This window comes from Neovison vison, chromosome 12 (assembly GCF_020171115.1).
Source record: "Neovison vison isolate M4711 chromosome 12, ASM_NN_V1, whole genome shotgun sequence".
Classification (NCBI taxonomy): Eukaryota; Metazoa; Chordata; class Mammalia; order Carnivora; family Mustelidae; genus Neogale; species Neogale vison.
The window spans coordinates 7,527,800-7,548,159 of NC_058102.1; the positions used below are offsets into that span (position 1 = coordinate 7,527,800).

At 40.1% G+C, this 20,360-nt stretch overlaps 1 protein-coding gene across 1 annotated transcript in view; it reads right to left on the reverse strand.

Moving 5' to 3' along the window:
* EP300 (E1A binding protein p300) overlaps positions 1-20,360 on the reverse strand; it is an 82,016-nt gene that overhangs the window by 37,064 nt on the left and 24,592 nt on the right. The window contains exons 3-8 of the mRNA XM_044227352.1: positions 12,130-12,306; positions 10,681-10,942; positions 9,935-10,048; positions 8,722-8,967; positions 755-848; positions 72-209 (exon numbers count right to left, since the gene is read on the reverse strand). Of these exons, the coding sequence (XP_044083287.1) occupies positions 72-209; positions 755-848; positions 8,722-8,967; positions 9,935-10,048; positions 10,681-10,942; positions 12,130-12,306 (1,031 nt within the window). The remainder of the gene's footprint in view (positions 1-71; positions 210-754; positions 849-8,721; positions 8,968-9,934; positions 10,049-10,680; positions 10,943-12,129; positions 12,307-20,360) is intronic.

Below are 20,360 nucleotides of genomic sequence, written 5' to 3' on the forward strand. Positions count from 1 at the left end.
GGATTGGAAGCATGTTGACATGGTAACTCTTTATAAATAAGACATGCTCAGTTTTTATGAATAAGACATACAGTTTGTGAACAAGATGATTTCGAAGATCCTGAGTAATATCTTCATGCCATTGTTTCCGAATTCCAGTATTGGATGGTTGAGCTGCTGTTGGCATAGGACCCAGGGAGGCCACACTGGCATTTTCACTCATCATTGGGCTTTAAAATGGAATTGTGATATAGATTTAGTGAATAAAGTAGGAGAAAGACTTCATTTAGAGGGGACAATGATGAGTACAAATGGTCCAACACACTATGACAAGTCTTTAAATAAAGAAATCTGAGAGAAATAGTATGTGTTTGTACCTGTGTGAGGCAGAAGTTAACTCACAACGCCTGATCCTCTGGAGGGGAGGATGAAGTCTAGATGACTTAGGTGTTACGTTGTTAACACTAAACTGCTACTTTGACATAACTTATCCCAGGGAATCACTGGATAATGGATTAATTCTTACCTCTGGGACAGAGGAAGCTCATTTTTAAAGCAGCTGCATACTTGCAACTTCTTACTATATCCAGGGAAGGTATAGGTTACCGCCAGATAATTGATATAATTTCAAATAATATTGTAGAAAGCCAAAAGCATGGACTCAAATACAATATTTGTCGTCATTCATCAAGGATAGCTTCAAATCAAGGAAACAAAAATCAAAGAAATCTAACAAGTGCTTAAAACACAGGGCGCCCACCAAGAAAAAACTTACTTTTGAGAATTTATGGCTGAATGCAACATTGAGTCAGAGAGAAGATTCGACGTTTGAACCCCTACACCTCCATTTACTCCCAAAGGACTAGCACCTAAGTCAAGACAAACAAAAAAATTTATTTTAAATATCAGTTAACAAAAAGAACAAAAGAAAGAAAAGCTATAAAAGTACTAGAATATATCACAAGAAATTTCTGTCCTTTCAAAGACCCAAAACCCAGAATCCATAAGGACATTTAGAAACCTGAGTAATAAATAATCACCATAAGCAAAGAGACAAAATGACAAACCAGGAAAAAAAAAAACAAAACTAGGGCTCTTTGGCAAATGCTGACAAATTAAAAAAATCCACACACACTCTTTGACTTGGTATTTCTATTTCCGGTATGTTGTCTTATAGGTGTACTCATAAATGTATGGACAGACACTGGGTAAAATGGCGTTAAAAGCAAAAAAAATCAGAACCAAAACTGTGTAGGTAACAACTATATATGCATATAATTTCATAAGCACAACTTATGTAAGGATGTAAGGAACATAAGTGTGATGATCACTGGAGAGGGGGAAAGGAAAGACGGTGTTTTGGTTAAACATTTGAATTCTCCTTCAAAAACTGACCTGAATAGTTCTATGTGTATATATTACCTCTTCAATTGGCAATTTTAATGAATAGCTCATTTCTTTAAAAACAGAAACAACTAAAAGCAATATTCACATACAAATAAGATTTTCATGTGGTAAAAGCAAAAACCAAAAAAACCCTACAACTTTTACAATTCTATCAACATACCTCAAGATATTTTAGTTAAAAACAAGGAAACAAATAAAACTTCCCACTATAATGGGAATAATTGGCCAAACCTGTAAATAACATTTAATGAAGAAAAATGCTGGTGCTTTCCTTCTCCATGCTTCCTAAATACTTAGGCAGAAATTTGCTTCTGACATCGGCCCAGCTCTGAAATGTAGTTGCCTGAAGTCGTCTTTTAAAACAGAATTGTACTATCCGTAATTCTGTATTTGTACGTGTAAATACTCCATGTGTAAACACTTTTTTTAAAAAATTTTATTTATTTGACAGAGATCACAAGCAGGCAGAAAGTCAGGCAGAGAGAGAGGAAGGGAAGCAGGCTCCCCACCAAGCAGAGAGCCCAATGCGAGGCTCGATCCCAGGACCCCGGGATCAACGTCCTGAGCCGAAGGCAGAGGCTTTAACCCACACCCACTGAGCCACCCAGGCGCCCCTAAACACTCCTTTTTAGAGCGTTTAGAGAAATTAGGCACCCATAATATTGATTTGCTTTATCAATGGCAGAAGCATGAAAGGGTACAAGAAAAAGTGATGACCCTGCACGCATTTGCTTACTGTCTTTTTTTTTTTTTAATTTGACAGACAGAGAGCACAAGGAGGCAGAGAGGCAGACAGAGAGAGAGGGGGGAAAGCAGGCTCCCTGCCGAGCAGAGAGCCCGACGTGGGGCTCGATCCCAGGACCCTGAGACCATGACCTGAGCTGAAGGCAGAGGCTTTAACCCACTGAGCCACCCAGGCGCCCCTTGCTTACTGTCTTTTAATGGCACATGAAAACATAGCAAAACATTCTCTATGAATCCCCAGGTCCATTTAATACTCAGCCCTGACTCCAAGTTATAGCTCAATCATAACTTGAGAAGGAATACCCTTATATAGGTTAATATTTAAGATCCTGAGAGGAGGTTAAAAAAAAAAATTCCAAGACCGAACATTCACTTGAGAATACAAAAATGAGTAAGTCAAACAGTACTGGTACTGCCAGAGATGAAGTCAGAAGGGGGAGGAAGGAATCACAACACCTAAAAATCATTAAAGATATATTTTTGTTGGGGCACCTGGGTGGCTCAGTCAGTTAAGGGTCCAACTTTTTTTTTTTTAAGCTTTTATTTATTTGACACCGAGTGAGAGAGAGCACACACGAATTGGGGAGCAGCAGAGAGCCTGACGTGGGCCAATCCCAGAACCTGGAGATCACAACCCAAGCCCCAGGCAAGGCAGACACTTGGCCAACTCAGTCAGTCACCCAAGTGCCTTGCATCTGACTCTTGATATTGGCTCAGGTCATGATTTCAGGGTAGTGTGATCTAGGTCCCTACTGGGCATGGAGCCTGTTTAAGATTCTTTCTCCCCCTTTCCCTTTCTTTGCCCCTTCTTCCCCTCTAAAAATAAAAGAAGAATATAGTTTTGTTTTCTAAGCCCTAGGAGGAATCCCATACTAACCTTTACAGAGAAAGGGAACTCAGCAAGAACTATACGAATGTGGTCAAATATGGTCAAGAAGTCTTATACAAAAAAGCTGTAATTTAGGGCTCCAGAAGGGAGTCCACCTTCTGGCTACAGAATTTCTCTAACTGGATATGTACTAACAGAGATCTTGTAGTTTTTGTCTGCTTAACTGCTTCCTTGCCTATCCAAACTAGAGATGTTTCAAAATAGGGGCCATGCCCCTTTCATATTATTTTTTTCCCCAGCACACGGCACAGCTGAATGAATGCTGTTTCTCATTTACTTAAATGTCCCCATCAATCAAAGGTACCTGAAATTTGTAACTGAGAATGCTCCAGCATTACAGCCGGTTGAGCCACAGCAGGAGAAACACCCATAATACCCGAGTCTTTTTGGAGGACCTTAGTCTGCTCAAAAGAACTAGTAAAAAGGCCTGCTTAGGTGCTTCTTCCTACCCACAACTACAAACCTCAGGGAATGATGGTATGACATAGACCCATAAACACAAATACTACTTTTTCTCAAAAGAAAAAAGGTTAAAGCCAGGTTAAAGCCTCTGCCTTCAGCTCAGGTCATGGTCCCAGGGTCCTGGGATCAAGTCCCGCATCGGGCTCTCTGCTCAGCAGGGAGCTTGCTTCCCTTCCTCTCTCTCTGCCTGTCTCTCTGCCTACTTGTGATCTTGCTCTGTCAAATAAATAAATAAAATCTTTAAAAATAAATAAACAATCCACCTTTTTGGGGTGCCTTGGTGGCTCAAAAAACAAACTAAAATCCCCCCAAATGACTCTGGGGGACAACTGGAGAAATTAAAATACAGACTGTACATTAGATGACGTTACTAACAAATGTTAGATTTTGTACACATCACAACAGCGTTGTGGTCACGGAGAAGAATATCCTTTTTATTAGGAAACATGCTGAAACAGCAGTCAAATGTCAGGACAGCTCAAGAATACTCAGAAACAAAGCAAATGTGGCAAAAATGCTGAGAACAAAAAAAATCTAGGTAAAAGGTATGTATATAGTCTTTACTGGAATATTACAACTTTAAGGTAGGTTTTGAAAACTCCAAACTAAAATTTAGAAGGGAAAAAGTATACTGGGGCGTCTGGGTGGCTCAGTGAGTTAAAGCCTCTGTCTTTGGCTCAGGTCATGATCTCAGGGTTCTGGGATCAAGCCCCGCATCCGGCTCTCTGCTGAGCAGAGAGCCTGCTCCTCCCCCCTCTCTCTGCCTACTTGTGATCGCTGGCTGTCAAATAAATAAATAGGATCTTTTTTAAAAAAGTACTTTAGAAGGACAAAAGTATATTCATATTAAATAATACTTTTACCTTAAGTCTGCAACAATTATGAATAAGTAACCTAGAGTATTTTAAACTGCTGTAAAGGAGGATACAAAAAAATTTTTTATGTCCCAAATTTCCTAACGAAGTATTCCCCTGGATTTCTGATCATCTATCCACTCTGCCCTCTTGGCAGGGTCCCCAACAATACTTTAGGGTTAAAATAATATGGCTGAGACCTCATGGCACTAACCACTTGGGAGTCCAATAATTTTAAGTTGCTGAGTATATGGAAATATAGTAAATTGCTTTTGTTTATAAATGTAATAAAAATCTTACACTGTTGGGAGGACACAACATGGTTCTATTTGTGGATATAGTGTATCATATCAGGTTCAAACCTAAATAAAGTGTCCTGAAATAAAGAACATTAGTGGGGGAAAAACAAACAAACAAATTAAAAAAAAAAACGGAAGTGAAGAGTCTGGCTTAGTATTTCAAAATTATGAGACATCAAAAAGGTAAGAAAGGGGTGCTTGGGTGGCTGAATGGGTTAAAGCCTCTGCCTTCGGCTCAGGTCACGATCCCAGGGAGCCTGTTTCCGCCTCTCCCTCTCTGCCTGCCTCTCTGCCTACTTGTGATCTCTGCCTGTCAAATAAATAAATAAATAAAATAAAATCTTTTTGAGGGGGGGAGAAAGGTAAGAAAATACAGTTCAAATACAGTCAATCTTTAAAACGACAACAAAGGGGCGCCTGGGTGGCTCCGTGTGTTAAGCCGCTGCCTTCGGCTCAGGTCATGATCTCAGGGTCCTGGGATTGAGTCCCACATCGGGTTCTCTGCTCAGCAGGGAGCCTGCTTCCCTCTCTCTCTCTCTGCCTGCCTCTCTGTCTACTGTGGTCTCTCTCTGTCAAATAAATAAATAAAATCTTAAAAAAAAAAAAAAAACGACAACAAATAAATTGGTTAAGATTTTGGTGTGAAGTGAAAAAGAGGTCACATGTTCATAACATGCAATAGAATACTTTCTATACTTTCCTAAAACCCTCTTAAAGACAGTAGGGGGTGGGGATGCGCCTGGGAGGTTCAGTTGTTAAGCCTCCCCTTTAGCTCAGGTCATGATCCTGGGGTCCTGGGATGGAGCCCTGCATTGGGCTCCCTGCTCAGCAAGGGGCCTGCTTCTACCTCGCCCACTCCCCCTGCTGTGTTCCCTCTCTTGCTGTCTCTGTCAAATAAATATATAAAATCTTTAAAAAAAAAAAAAAAAAAAAAAGGACTGCAGAGAGGGTGCCTGTGTGGCTCAGTTGCTTAAGCGTCGGACTCTTGATTTCCGCTAAGGTCATTATCTCAGGGTTGCAAGACTGAACTCTCCCCCACACCCAGCACGGGGCCTTCTTGAGATTCTCTCCCTCCCTCTCTCTCAAAAAAGAAAAGAAAAAGGTAAGACTGTGGAGAACATTACATGCCCTAGTCCGGGGGATTCCATTTTGAGATGCATTTCTTTTATTATTTAAGTTTTAGAGAACTCATAAAAAGAAAATGAAAAGAGAGAGGGCACCCTTCAACATAAACACATAGGACTACTTACACCCCCACCTTTTTAAAAGATTTTATTTATTTATTTGACAGAGAGAGAGATCACAAGTAAGAAGAGCAGCAGGTGGGGAAGGGGGAGAAGCAGGCTCCCTGCTAAACAGAGAGCCCGATGCAGGCCTCGATCCCAGGACCCCGAGATCATGACCTGAGCCTAAGGCTTAGTCCACTGAGCCACCCAGGCACCCCAGGACTATTTACTTTTACAACTCACTTCCCTTTTAAAAAAAAAAGACTTTATTTAATTATTTGAGGGAGAGACAGTGAGAACATGAGAAGGGAGAAGGTCAGAGGGAGAAGCAGACTCCTCGTGGAACTGGGACTGGGAGCCTGATGCGGGACTCGATCCCAGGACTCCAGGATCATGACCTGAGCTGAAGGCAGTGGCTTAACCAACTGAGCCACCCAGGTGCCCAGGACTATTTACTTCTAAAAGAGCTTTGGCACTGAGTATGGTGCATAAACAATGAATCTTGGAACACTGAAAAAATTTAAAAAATAAATAAATAAAGGGGCTTTGGTATAAAAGAAATAACACTTCATATATAAGCCTTTGCCCATCTGGCTTGGGCCTAATAGATAAAAACCATGAGGATGTAACACACCAAAAAGAGGAGTTTGTTTTCACACCAGTTTTTAAGATGGGATTGAACATAGAAGAAGAAAGAAATGAGGTATTCTAGAAGTTTTGGCTCATGATGATTATTACTATTAATAACTGAGTTAACAAGCAAGAGATGGAAACTTAATCTTCAATCCTAAAACATAGACACCCAAGAAAAGGGAAAAAGAAATCTCAAGAAGCTAACTTTCAAATGATTCTGAATGTCTCTGTCAAATAAATAAAATACATTTTAAAAAATAAAAGAAAAGAAAACGAGCACAAAAGGGCAGGATTAGTTAGTTCTTTACCCCAGTTCCTGGTCTAGTTTTTTAAACTAGACCCTCAATAATTATTTAATAAATTAGCAATGCTCATCAAAGAATGATGTATATTTGAGTTAAAAAGCACAAAAATCAGCAAGATTACATTTTTGTAAGAGTAGTGTGCCCAATTTTGTTTCCTCATTTAGCAGTAATGGGCAGAAATAAAGCTTATTACAAATATTAACAGAAGTATGACAACGGACTTCACAGGAAAAAATATGGTGGATTATACAGAACCAGACCTTTTTTGTTGTTGTTAAGATTTATTTATTTTGAGGGGAGAGACAGACCACAGCACAAGTGAGAGGGGCAGACGGACAGGGAGAAACAATCTGCACTGAGCAGAGCCCAACTATGGGGTTCGATCCAAGGACCCTGAGATCATGACCTGGGCCAAAACGAAGAGTCAGATGCTGAACTGATTGCGCCACCCAGACGCCCCCAGACAGTTTTCTAGTCACAGAAGATCTCATCACCAAGGACAATTTTAGAATAAAGAGGAAAAGTATTAAAAGTCACTGACTCACCAGTGGATTTACTTACTTAACTATTTAAACAAAATGGCTTAAATGTTAACTGCGTAACCGCAAAGGGATACGATCTAAATGCAAACCTCCTTCACTTCACTACACACAGAGGGCAACAATTTGCCCCAAATTAGGTACTAGAACACTGCTCACTTTTCCCCTTCCTTCTCAGTCATATCATAGGAGAAGTTAAGTAAACACATACATTCAATAAGCTATTTCAAAAGGCACACCACTTCAGTGAGAATATGGGTCTCTGTATTAACAATAACCACATTCAGGCGCCTGGGTGGCTCAGTCAGTTAAGCGACTGCCTTCGGCTCACGGTCCTGGGATCGAGCCCCACATCAGGCTCCCTGCTCAGTGGGGAGCCTGCTTCTCCTTCTCCCTCTGCCAGCCCCTCTGCGTACTTGTGCTCTCTTTCTCTGTGTCAAATAAATAAAATCTTAAAAACAAAACAACCCCCCCACAAACTAACCACACTCATTTCTATATATTTTAAACCAAAATACAACAATTTTCTTTTTTTTAAGATGGTTTTTTTTTTTTCCCCTTAAGAAAGCAAAAGAAGATATTGAGAGAGAACTCTCGCAGGGAGGAGAGGTAGAAGCAGGCTCCTCATTGAGCAGGTAGCGTGACGCATGCCTTGATCCAAGACCCTGGGATCATGACCTGAGCCAACCGCACATACTTAACCAACTGAGCCACCCAGGTGCCCCCACAACAATTTGTGTGGTTTAAGATGGGGAGGGGGGAAATCTAAATGTCCATGTGTAAAAGATTATTCTGTACAATGAATTACTCTTCAACCATTAAAAAGGATACAGTAGGTAAGTAAAGTGAAAGATGTCCTAACTACATTAAAGAAATAGTTATAGAATAACACACAAGATCCCAGTTCTAGAAATCCAAGTTCACATATGCTTGTAAGGATTAAGGAGGATATAAATCACTAGCAGTTGCCTCAGGTATACTGACTATAATGAGGCTTTTATACTACAATCTTTAAAAAAATTACTTTAAGAACTAATCATGGGGGGCGCCTGGGTGGTTCAGTCAGTTATGTGTCTGCCTTCAGCTTAGGTCATGATTCCAGGGTCCTGGGAGCTAGCCCCGCATCAGGCTCCCTGCTCAGTGGGGAGTCTGCTTCTCCCTCTCCCTCCACCTGCTGTTCCCCCTGGCTTATGCTCTGTAAAATAAATAAATAAAAAATTAAATAAAAATACCTTAAACAATTAGTCACGTAACAAAAAAAATTAAGAGTGGGAAGACACAGACACACACACATAGACTAAACCTAAGGAGGTAATTCTGCATTTTGCATGCCATTTACATATAACCAACATCACACCTGTCACAAGGGAGGACACAAACTTACTCATGTTGCTCATGGGCCGCATGCCTTGGGGTGACTGCCCGGACTGCTGATTCTGCTGGTTCTTTGCTTGCACCTGGGGCTGTGTCGGCATCTGATTTACTTGATAAGGCAGCCCAAGAGCTGCATAGGCCCTTTCTATAGAGCTGGGATCAATCTGACTGACAGTGCTTAGGCTGGGGGTAGACTGCTGACCCACCCCGAGAGAGCTAGTATTTCCAAGTCCAACTGGTGCTCCAGTCAGAATTGCTAGAGAAGACAAAGAAAAGGGGATTATAATGTTAAAGATGTAAGAAAAACAGACCAACCCATCATGAATTTAAAAGACATAAATTTATTTTTATGTGATTATGAAACATCTCAGTACATGCCTCTTGTTTTTCATTATTTCCCTGAAAAAAATGTCCAGATGCAGAACTGAATGGTCAAAAGAGGGTCACTGGCATGAAAGACTTTCACTCCAGAATACTCAAAAGCCTCCCTATTGGCTGTATCGGTGTTCCCACCAACAGTGTATCCATGACTCAGAGCCACACAAATACCGACACCAGGGAGCATTATTTCTTCTAATGTGATGCGAGAGAAACAGCACCTTATTTCCTTTTTTAATAGTGAACTTTCTGGTATGTCTTCCCTCTATTAAATAATTATTATTATTTCCTTATCCCAATTTTCTCCTGGGTTACTTATGACTTCATCAATTTATGGTACTTAATTCCTTCTTCACATGCTGCACACATATTTCTAAATTTTACTTTTCAGCCGTAATTCCTTAATGTTTTGTTTCTAGAGGAGGTGTGGTAGTTGCACTCAAATCTTTCTCCTTTTGTCTTTCTCTAAGAAAAGCTCATCATCCCAAGTTTATAAAAATAATCTCAAACTTTTTTCCTTTTTCTTTAAATTTCAAACTGTCTAGGTATTTAGACAAGTATAAAAGAGTAATTTACCCAATGTCATTGTCTTTCAAGTTTTCATAAATGTAAAAATGAAGCATGAATTCACGGTTTTTATACAGAACGACTATTAACAGTTTCTGGATCTTTAGGTAATAGAAGACTAATTCTAATCTCATTAATATGAAATTAAAAGGAGTGGAAACAACCTAGCACAGGAATGTCACATAATCAAAAAGTACTCTAAATCCCACCAAAGTGCACTGGTAAGAGTCTAAGAATGTTCTTAGTACAAAAGCTTCTCAAAAGATTTAATCACTTACACTGTTGATTTCTCTTATCTCCAGCATTTTTAAGGGGAAGACACACAGGACAATCATGTCTCGTACAATTCTTCCAGTGTGAAATGATTTGTCGAGAAGATGCACAGTGTGCCACTAAAAAGAACAAAAATAATTTTTTCAACCATTAATGCAGTTTATAGGTTTTTTTTTTACATTAATTATCAGCTAACTTATTGATAGCACTTAACAAGTGCTAAAATGTTAACTCATTTCATCTTCCTAATATTCCTATAGGGTACTATAATCACTCACATTTTACAGTTGAGAAAAAAGTCAAAACCTGGTAAACCAATTTGCATAAAGTCAGACTACTCAAAGTGGGATTCAAACTTAAGCAACCCGGCTCCAGAGCCCATATTTTTCAGCAAGGTGTGCAATCTACTTTACTCTATAAAAACAGATTTCTAATGACTCCACAAATATATAAAATATACTAAGTTGGGTAACACTGTTTTAGTATTTGCCTGACTGCAAATCCTCAATAATATTTAAAGTATATTATGCTGGGGCAAATCAAAGTCAGTAAGGATCACCACAAAAGGGATAACCTTCAAAATTTCTACCACAACCCTAGATACTGACAAAATAATACTGAATTTTATTATATCCTAATATGGAGTAAGACATTACTGTAAAGGAGTTTCAAAATAGAGATCACATTTTCTCTCTTCTCTTGGACTCTGAAGGTCAATTGCTGAGCACAGAAACCCTTTGAGCCCACTCACCTTGGCAGGACTTGCCTGACTGGCAGTGTGTCATGTGGTTTAGGACGTTCTTCATTGTGCGACAGTGGGGAAGATTGCACTGCCTCACCTCCCCATTAGCCTGCTCCCTGCGCTGGCACTTGTGAGCGTGCAAAAGGAGAACCAGCTGCTGCTGGATGAGCTTGCGCTTCTCTGGGTCAGCTGTGTGCGCTCCAGAACCCATCCCTTGGGCTACTGGAGTCACAAGGCCTGGTTGCTGGACCTGTGGGGCCTGCTGTTGACCCTAAGGGATAAAACAACAAAGATACATTTAACATAGGTGTCACAGTGTGCTCTTTAATAAATACAGACCTAGACATTTTCAATTAAAACCTTTAAGGACAGTCTACCATGTGCCACAGGGGATTCTAAGGTAAAATAAAAACAATGGTTCCTACCATCAAGAAGCTCAGTAAGAAAACAAAGCTACATTATCAAGTAATACAGTCAAAGTATATATAGGATATAAAGCAAAAGTAAAGAGAACAACATGATAAGCTAAGGTGGGAGAGGAAAAGGCAAGGAGTCTATAGTGAAGAGAATGTCCAACTCAGGTTCTGAAACACATTAACAATGAAGAACTCCTCGGGAGACCTAGCAGGATCCTTTTAGGTGGGTGAAAAATTAGTTTTTGTAATTATCGAAGAAAGCCCCTTTTCTTCCCCAGTGAAAAAAGTAACATTTCTGGGGACAGAGATGCCTTGTTTTATTCATTTTTATTATCTCTAGTAATTTAAGTATTTGAAATACAGGCAATTCAGTGACTATATAACACAAATAAAAAAATTAAAAATCTGAAGAGAAGTAGCATTTCTACAGGACAATTTTTTCCAAAGGTGAACATGGACTACTTAACAAATTTACACCTAGAAATCGTTTTACTTTAGCAAAATAGCAAGCAGCAGCTCTTTCTGCCCATGGGTCCCATGCCCGTGCTTTAGTAAAATCCCTCCTGGCACCAAAAAAAGAAATAAAAATAGCAATGTTAGCAGCTTTGGAGATTTCCCGAAACAAAAATCACGGTTTAAAACAACGTGTAACTTTGAGGGAGGTTACTTTCGTATGGTACTATCAGATACAAATCAGTAGATACAGTCATTGAGAGTCCGAATGCTTTGCCGGAGTCCTTCCCAAGAGGAGAAAGGTTCTACTTTCCATTCCATAGAAATGCTCACAAGCAGAAGATAATCAACAGAACAGGCCACAAAATTTTCGTTGTAGCAGCCCCACTTGCTCCCATTTGGCCAAGCACTCTGACTGAACAATACTGTAAGAAACAAAAACCCACGGGAAATGGAAGGAAGGAACAAGCTAGATCACAGTGTCCATCCATTAACTCCTAGTGTGTATAGCAGACAGCATGAAAGTTTAACACAGTACTTCTGTCAAAATGCTACTTTAAAGACAAATCTTTGATAGATTGCTACCCACCATGTTGGGCATTCCTCCACCAGGAACTGCCTTTTTGTCCATGGCAAATGGAGATAAGTTATTTGGTAGCACAGACTTCGTCTGAATCTGGAGACCAAGGCCACTGGCTCCAATCTGCTGTCCAGAATTCTGAGTGTATGGTGAACCGTAAGGATTAGGGTTGTTCATCATTCCCATCTAAGAATAAATAAAAACAGACAAGAAATTAAATCTTATTCCCTGCATTAACAGAACATGACCATTCCTTTTCCACTTCCTAATTTACAGAGACAATTTTAAAAGTAGTTCTCTGCTGTTATAAACAGACTAGAAAAGTATGTTCATGGAAATACTCATATTTTCAAGATCAAGATTTATAGGGGCATCTAGATGGCTCAGTTGGTTAAGCATCTGCCTTCGGCTCAGATCATGATCCTGAGGTCCTGGGATTGTGCTCCAAGTTGGGCTCCCTGCTTGGTGGGGAGTCTGCTTCTCCCTCTGCTCCTCCCCCCACTTGTACGCTGTTCTCTCTAGTCCTCTCACTTGCTTTCTATCGCAAATACATAAATAAAAACTTTATAAAGAAATTATTTAAAAAGATTAAGATTTAGGGGCTTCAGGGGTGCCTGGGTGACTTAGTGGGTTAAGCCTCTGTCTTCAGCCCAGGTCATGATCTCAGGGTCCTGGGATCAAGCCCTGCATCAGGTTCTCCGCTCGGCGGGGAGCCTGCTTTCCCCCTTCTCTGTCTGCCTCTCTGCCTACTTGTGATTTCTCTGTCAAAATAAATAAATAAAACCTTAAAAAAAAATATTTAGGGACTTCAGCTCAGGTGGAATAAGTCTACAGAGCTATTTTCTGTAAATATTTGATAAATGTGTTTTAGAAAACTTGTAAGCAGGGGCGCCTGGGTGGCTCAGTGGGTTAAGCCGCTGCCTTCAGCTCGGGTCATGATCTCAGGGTCCTGGGATCAAGTCCCGCATCGGGCTCTCTGCTCAGCAGGGAGCCTGCTTCCCTCTCTCTCTCTGCCTGCCTCTCCATCTACTTGTGATTTCTCTGTCAAATAAATAAATAAAATTAAAAAAAAAAAAAAAAGAAAAAGAAAAAGAAAACTTGTAAGCATCTTCATTAAGCTGGATCTAAAAATCAAGGGTTTATCATTCACCTTCACTTGAATGAAGTAGATGCATTTTTGTTTAATGTACAAAATATGGCTTAATAAATTAAATTCAACTCAATAAATGACCTAATCTCTGTGTTAGAGATTATCACATGTCAAGGGCATCTGAATGCTTATTCCAGCATTTTGTTCATATAAAAGGTAGAAAACAGGTAATTTAGGGGATATGTCCTTTTTTCATTTAGGGATACAGTGGCACAGTGATTTTAAAACTTTTGATATCTGAATCCCTTAGACAGAACATGCAAACTTCAGAGTCCACATCATTCCCTGCAGTCTCAAACCTACCTGCTTTATTCAATTACCTGCTTGGCTCCTAAAGTAAATCTGAGTTTCTCTGTAACCCCTATATACTTAAAAAAGTCAATTTTTGTCTGTACTTAGGACAGGCAATCTGGAGCGATCATACTGGATAGTTATAAACTCAATGAACAGAGTATTAATTATTCAGAAGCCAAATGTTTTACTGATAGCAATGATGCAACTTACAATCCTGTTCTTCCATAGAAGAATCCACCAGAAGCCAACCACCACCTATTAAAAACATACTGCAAAGCTCTCAGCATAGAAACTAAGGTGCCTAGTACTACTACCCAATTAAAAGGAGTCATACTAGATTTCTAGTCTTCTCAGACAGATCCAGGTCTACCAGAGGGGCCTTCAAATTCTATCTCCAGACACACACACGAACCCTAAACTGTTCCCTGTCCGCTGTCACTGTCTTAATTCAAGCCCCTCATCACAGCTTGTGCAGGCTGTGTCCAACAGGTTTTCTTGCCTTCTGTCTATTCTATTTTCTACCCAGAGCCTTCATGATGTTCACGAAGCCATGCTATCCTTCTGTAGCCTGTACCCATTAACTTGCAAATCTGAAGAGCAACTTTCTTCTTAAATCTCTATCATCTGCCTTAAAGACTTCCCTTTTCCCTATAACTAGGCAGTGGCACACCCTCCCTTCCTGTCTGATTTCTGACCCATAACCTGTAAAGAAATAAGATACTAAGTTCACCAAGAAGCAGTCCAATTTTCATTTTCTGTTGCTTACTTAGTGGTTCAACCATCAACTAAGCAGCAGCTACAGACTCTACTCGTCCTCTAAGATACATTTCAGAAGTTACCATGTCTGTGAAGCATCTACTGTTCCAGACCACTAAAGAGCTTTTTCTGCCCTAAAAAATGTTTGTGCATTTATACTACAACAGAGGTGAAAAAATAAAATGCATGCCTCTTCTATTCCCCCCGGACCATGCGCATTAAGAGAAAGAACCTTAGTTCATTTATCTTTGTAGCCCCACTGCCCTTATCCTGATCAACAAAAGAACTTCTTGACTCAGGAAAACAGAAATATAAGAGTCACAAAATAAACTCATTAACTTCAGTGAATAAAACTATTCTTTAAATTATACGCAGTATTGGGGCGCCTGGGTGGCTCAGTGGGTTAAAGCCTCTGCCTTCGGCTCAGGTCATGATCCCAGGGTCCTGGGATGGAGCCCCGAGTTGGGCTCTCTGCTCAGCAGGGAGCCTGCTTCCCTTCCTCTCTCTCTGCCTACTTGTGATTTCTGTCAAATAAATAAGATCTTTAAAAAATAATAATATTAATAATAAATAAATAATACACAGTATATATACACATAGGATTTATAGAAATATGACATCTTCAAAGGTTTGCCCATAATGAAAAACTAAAGAACTGTGACAGTTTCCAGATGAGATCAGAGACTAGGAGTTCAGTAACTGAGGGAATAAGCCTGAGGGAAGTGGCAAGGTTTGGAGAGAGCATACAAGAATGGGGCAGTCTGAATGGGGAGCATCCAGAGTAAAAAACTTACTGCTTCAGTCTCCAATAACTGGAATTTCCTAAATGAATCTGGCCAATAAGACTGTGAGGACGATCAAATACAGAAACAGGCTTAAACACAAGTTCAAATTTCTTCTGGTAGTTTCAAGCATGGCTGCAAGCGCTGGTCCTCCAATGCTTTTAAAGTACTATTATTTATATGAATATATAGGTCCAATAATACATGAGCTTACATCTGGGGGAGTTACATTTCAGTTGGCTATGTTTCTTATCAGCATGGAAACTCATGACGGACATAAAATGAATTCTCTGACACAGAATCTGCAGGACAGACCATAAAAGGCCAGCAGACAATAAAATAAGTTTTTAGGAGTCCTTATTTATGAAAATAAAACACAGTGATTTGTAAGCTACCTTGATGTCTCTTAGTAAGCATAATATCTCTACTCAAATATACCACAGTAGAATCTGGTCGTTCACATTGTTCACACAGGCACTGCCTTATCTGATTCCAACTGGGTTTCAACCAGTTCCTGATGTTCGCGTTCCCAGTTACAATGCATTACCTAGAAACTCCAAGGTGGACTACTGGTCTCACATACACAGACTGCAATGACTGCTCATCAGTGGCACTAACGCATTCCTAACACTTCTCATCACTTTGACCCACAAAGACTCTCAGACTTCTGGCTTTTCTGTCTTCCTCAGGGTTCTGGGGCCAATGTTTGACAGAAGACAACCAATCTCCCCATCTCCACATCCCTATCCTGCCAGTATCACCAGCCTCCAGCACTCCCCCACCAAATATAACAGGAAGGGAATATACTGTGCTTAATTTCCACTACACTGTAGTTCATTATTTGATCTTGTTTCCCTTTTCTGTATCTCAAGTGATCCTTGACGTCCAACTACCCACCACCCACCTGCACCCCAAGGATACAAAGAACCACCTAAATGGAAAAGGCAGAGAGGACCAGGAAGCCACAACAGTTCTAGTCAACGTAAACAAAAAACACCTCAGGGAGACTACCTTTTCTTTCTTTCTTAAAATCTGACTCTATAGGGGCGTCTGCCTTCGACTCAGATCATAATCCCAGAGTCCTGGGAGCGAGCCCTGTGTCGGGGTGGGGGGACGGGGTGGGCCATGGGCCCTGCTCAGGGAGCATCCTCCTCACTCTGCACCCTCTTCTCTATCAAATAAATAATCCTTAAAAAAAATTGTCTCTATAGGTTTTTTCTAAGTTCTCAATATATTAAAAGAAGAAACTTATGGAGCACAGGAATCCAGAAAACACCCGACAGGGGTTATCATTGGCAAATACATAGAAAAAAGAAAAGTAGTACCTCAAATATAAAGAAAATAATTGTTTGGGAATATTTAGCATAGTGGAAAAAAAAAATCCCTTAGTAAGATTTGAAGATACCACAGTAACTCAAAACAATACCTTGTGTGTGACTCAAGATCCATCAAATAATAAAAACAAAATTAACTATAATCAGACATTTCCTACTACCTATCAGATTTAATAAATGCCAATGTTATATATCTGTATCCAAGTTAGATGCCAGATACTACATAACTGAGGTACAATGTAACTGAGGGTACAATGATAAACAAGAAGGACTAGGGATCTCTTAGAACCTACAGCAAATCTTAAACATTACTTTTCAGATCATTCACCTTACTCCTATACCAATGCCTTAGTTTAGCAGGCCTCATCACCCATTGAGACTATCCCTCAAACTGTTATTACAAACGTAAAACCACATCCATCTAGATGGTAAATTTGGGTATAAGACCCTCTTCTTTCAAATCTGTCAGATTAAAGAATTTAAGATTAGTCTTTCTCTCAAAATGGATTCTTCCTCCTTAAACTTAATACCCACCATCCCAAGTGGTCCTTCCTACCTGCTTCACTCCTGGCTGATTCAAGTTCTAAAACAGATCATTCACTGCTCTGAGACTTTAAAATTTTATAGGCTAAATACTCTTTAACATCATATGGCAAAGATGATCACGAACTAATGTTAATTTTAAGAGAAGCACTCCAAAAATGACATTACTGTTCCTACCACCTCAAAAAATTGTAAAAAGGGAAAAGGGAAGAAGGAAAATGGGAATTATTCCTAAAGCCAATATTCATTTGAATGAAGTTCAGACTTTATTTTATTATTTATTTATTTATTTATTAGATTTTATTTATTTGACAGAGATCACAAGTAGGCAGAGAGGCAGGCAAAAAGAGAGGAAGCTCCCCACTGATCAGATCACAGAGAAGCAGGCTCCCCACTGAGCAGAGAGCCCGACCTGGGGCTGAATCCCAGGACCCTGGGATCATGACCTGAGCTGAAGGCAGAGGCTTCTGCCCACCCAGGCACCCCCAGACTAAAAAAATATCAATTTCATCAGTCACAATTCATACAAAATTTGGATACCAATCTATACAGATGCCAAGTAACACAATTCTTCACAGCATGTGAGGTAACCAGAGTCAGAGGAAAGGAAGGTTAGGATCTGCCATCCCCCAGATCCAGGACTACAAAATAAGAAGTAAAAAGTAATACATAAAAATGCTCTAAGATGAGGTGACTGGCAGCGATTTGTGGCTCAGTCAGTTAAGCATAACCTTTGGCTGAGCTCATGATCCCAGGGTCCTGGGATGGAGTCCAGCTTCGCCCTTCCCTGATCAGCGGGGAGTCCGCTTCTCCTTCCTCCTCTGCCCCTTTCCCTGGCTTGTACTGTCTAAAATAAATTTTAAAAATCTTTTAAAAAAGAAAAAAGAGGGGCACCTGGGTTAAAGCTCTGCCTTCAGCTCGGGTTGTGATCTCAGGGTCCTGGGATCGAGGCTCGCATTGGGCTCTATGCTTGGTGGGGAGCCTGCTTCCCCCTCTCTCTTTCCTGCCTCTCTACCTACTTGTGAACTCTGCCAAATAAATAAATAAAATCTTTTAAAAAAAATCTTATAAAGAAAAAAAAAGAGATAGGGTGCCTGGTTGGTTCAGTGTGACTCTTGGTTTTGGTTCACGATCTTGCAACTCATGGGACTGAGCCCCACATCTGGCTCTGTGCTCAGTGTGGAGTCCTCTTGGGATTCCTCCCTCCTCCTCACCCCCTCCTCTCACTCCCTCAAATAAATAAATAAAATCTTAAAAACAAAACAAAAGGATGTTCCAAGGCTGTGTCTGTGAACGGCCCAGCAATCATGAAAACTGAATTATAGAAAACAGGCAGGGTTCCTGCTCTTACAGGTCTTAGTCTAGCAATGATCACCCCTATATAAGGTTACAAGTAAGTGAGGAGGTGACTGCAGCTGCAAGAAACATAAAGGCAACTGTATGTTTTTACCTGTGTAAGTTCTATTAATACATGTATCATAACAACAGAATGACATTATACAGTGATCAACAACAGGCACTTTTAATTCAAAAAGACAAGAGTTCTCTGTAATACCCATTTCCTGACTGTTCCCTCACCTGTATAACATAAAACCATAGGGCTGCTGTTAGAATTAATGACCCTAGCATATTAATTCAGCAGCTCCTTAACTGTTGGAGCTAACGCTAATTTAGATACAACTATACTATCTGCTGTTATTTAATAAAATTCTGGATCTTGTCTCTTTTTAATCATAACAAGCCCCATAACATGGGCTGCCTGGGTGGTTCAGTGGGTTAAGCCTCTGCCTCCAGCTCAGGTCATGATCTCATGATCCCAGGGTCCTGGGATCGAGCCCCACATTGGGCTCTTTGCTTAGCAGGGAGCCTGCTTCTGCCTCTCTGCCTACTTGTGTCAAATAAAATAAAATCTTTAAAAAAAAAAAAAAAAGTTAAAAAAATCATAACAAGCTCTTTAACAGAACAGATACTCTTCTCTTTATTTTTTAAGATTTTATTTCAGAGAGGGAGGGAGAAAAAGTATGCACACAAGCAGGAGGAGGGACAGAAGGACAGGGAAAAGCAGACTCCCCCCTGAGCAGGGAGCCCCAGTGTGGGACTTGATCCCAGGACTCCAAGATCACAACCTGAGCCAAAGGCAGATGCTTAACTGACTGAGCCACCCAGGAACCCCTAGATTTTTTTTTTTTTTTTGGTATTTTCTAAGAGGAGGGCATCCAGAATATTAATGAACACTGCCTGAATAAAAAGTCCTTAGTTCCAAAGAAAGTTAATCTTCCACCAAAATTTATAGAATATTAATCCACTGAAGTCTCTACTAGTGGGCATCCCCATATCCTCCAGCCAACAGCTGTTCATGTGGTATATTGTTTCATCTCCTGTTATAGCCAAGAGCTATGCCTCTAGAAGATTATAGCTTAACTTACGTGATCTAGATTCGATTTCTCCCTCTCCCCATAAAAATGTTTTAACAACTTCACAAAAACGAAACTACAATAATACTAAGCACATGCTCCCACTACTATTACTACTCTACAGGTAAGTCCTTAAAATATACCACTCACAAAGGGCTTACGTCTATTAATTATTTAGTTTCCCAATAATTCCATCAGGTAGGTTACCCACTTTTACTACTTCCATCCTACAGATGGGAAATCTGAGGTACAGCAAGCAAGTTGCCCAAGTTACTATAGCTTCATGTGAGTAACTGAGTTCATTGTTAACCTGGGCAGTAAAACTCCACCGTCCACACCATTAACTATGATGATTAATTTCATCTCTTTCTTCATATATTAGGGAAAGGATTTTCAAAAATGTTTATTTCTTTTGTCACCAGCATTTTTAAGGAGGTAGATTATGTCTTGTGACGTTACTGGAGAGTGAAAGAATTTCACCAAGAAGCTTGGCAACATGCAGCTGAAGAGGACGATGACTGTGCGAAGAGCCCAGAAACTAACCCAGGCACAGGACGCAAAGTCGGCACTCTCCGGCCGTTCATGGCACCTCCTGAACTAATCAGTCAGAAATAACTTTAAGACATAAACCCCTGTCTTCATCTTATGCTAACTCTAAAATCAAACACCAGCTTAAAGGGGGATATGACCCAAGTTTTTCCCCATAAACCACCGTTGGGCCTTGGAAGAACACGGTTTAAGCAGTAATGTCACAACCCACGAGCACACGCTGGGCCACAGATTCCTCCATAAAAAGAACTGTGCACAAAAGTCACTGCCATTTGCCAAGAGGGTTCAAATCTTCAAGTCTCACTGAAAATTTTCTTAATTCCGGATTCTTAAATATCATTAGAACTCTTAGGAATTTTGGAAGAAAAGTAATGAATATAATCAGCTCTTTGAGGTAATTTTAGGACCTGGGCCCACA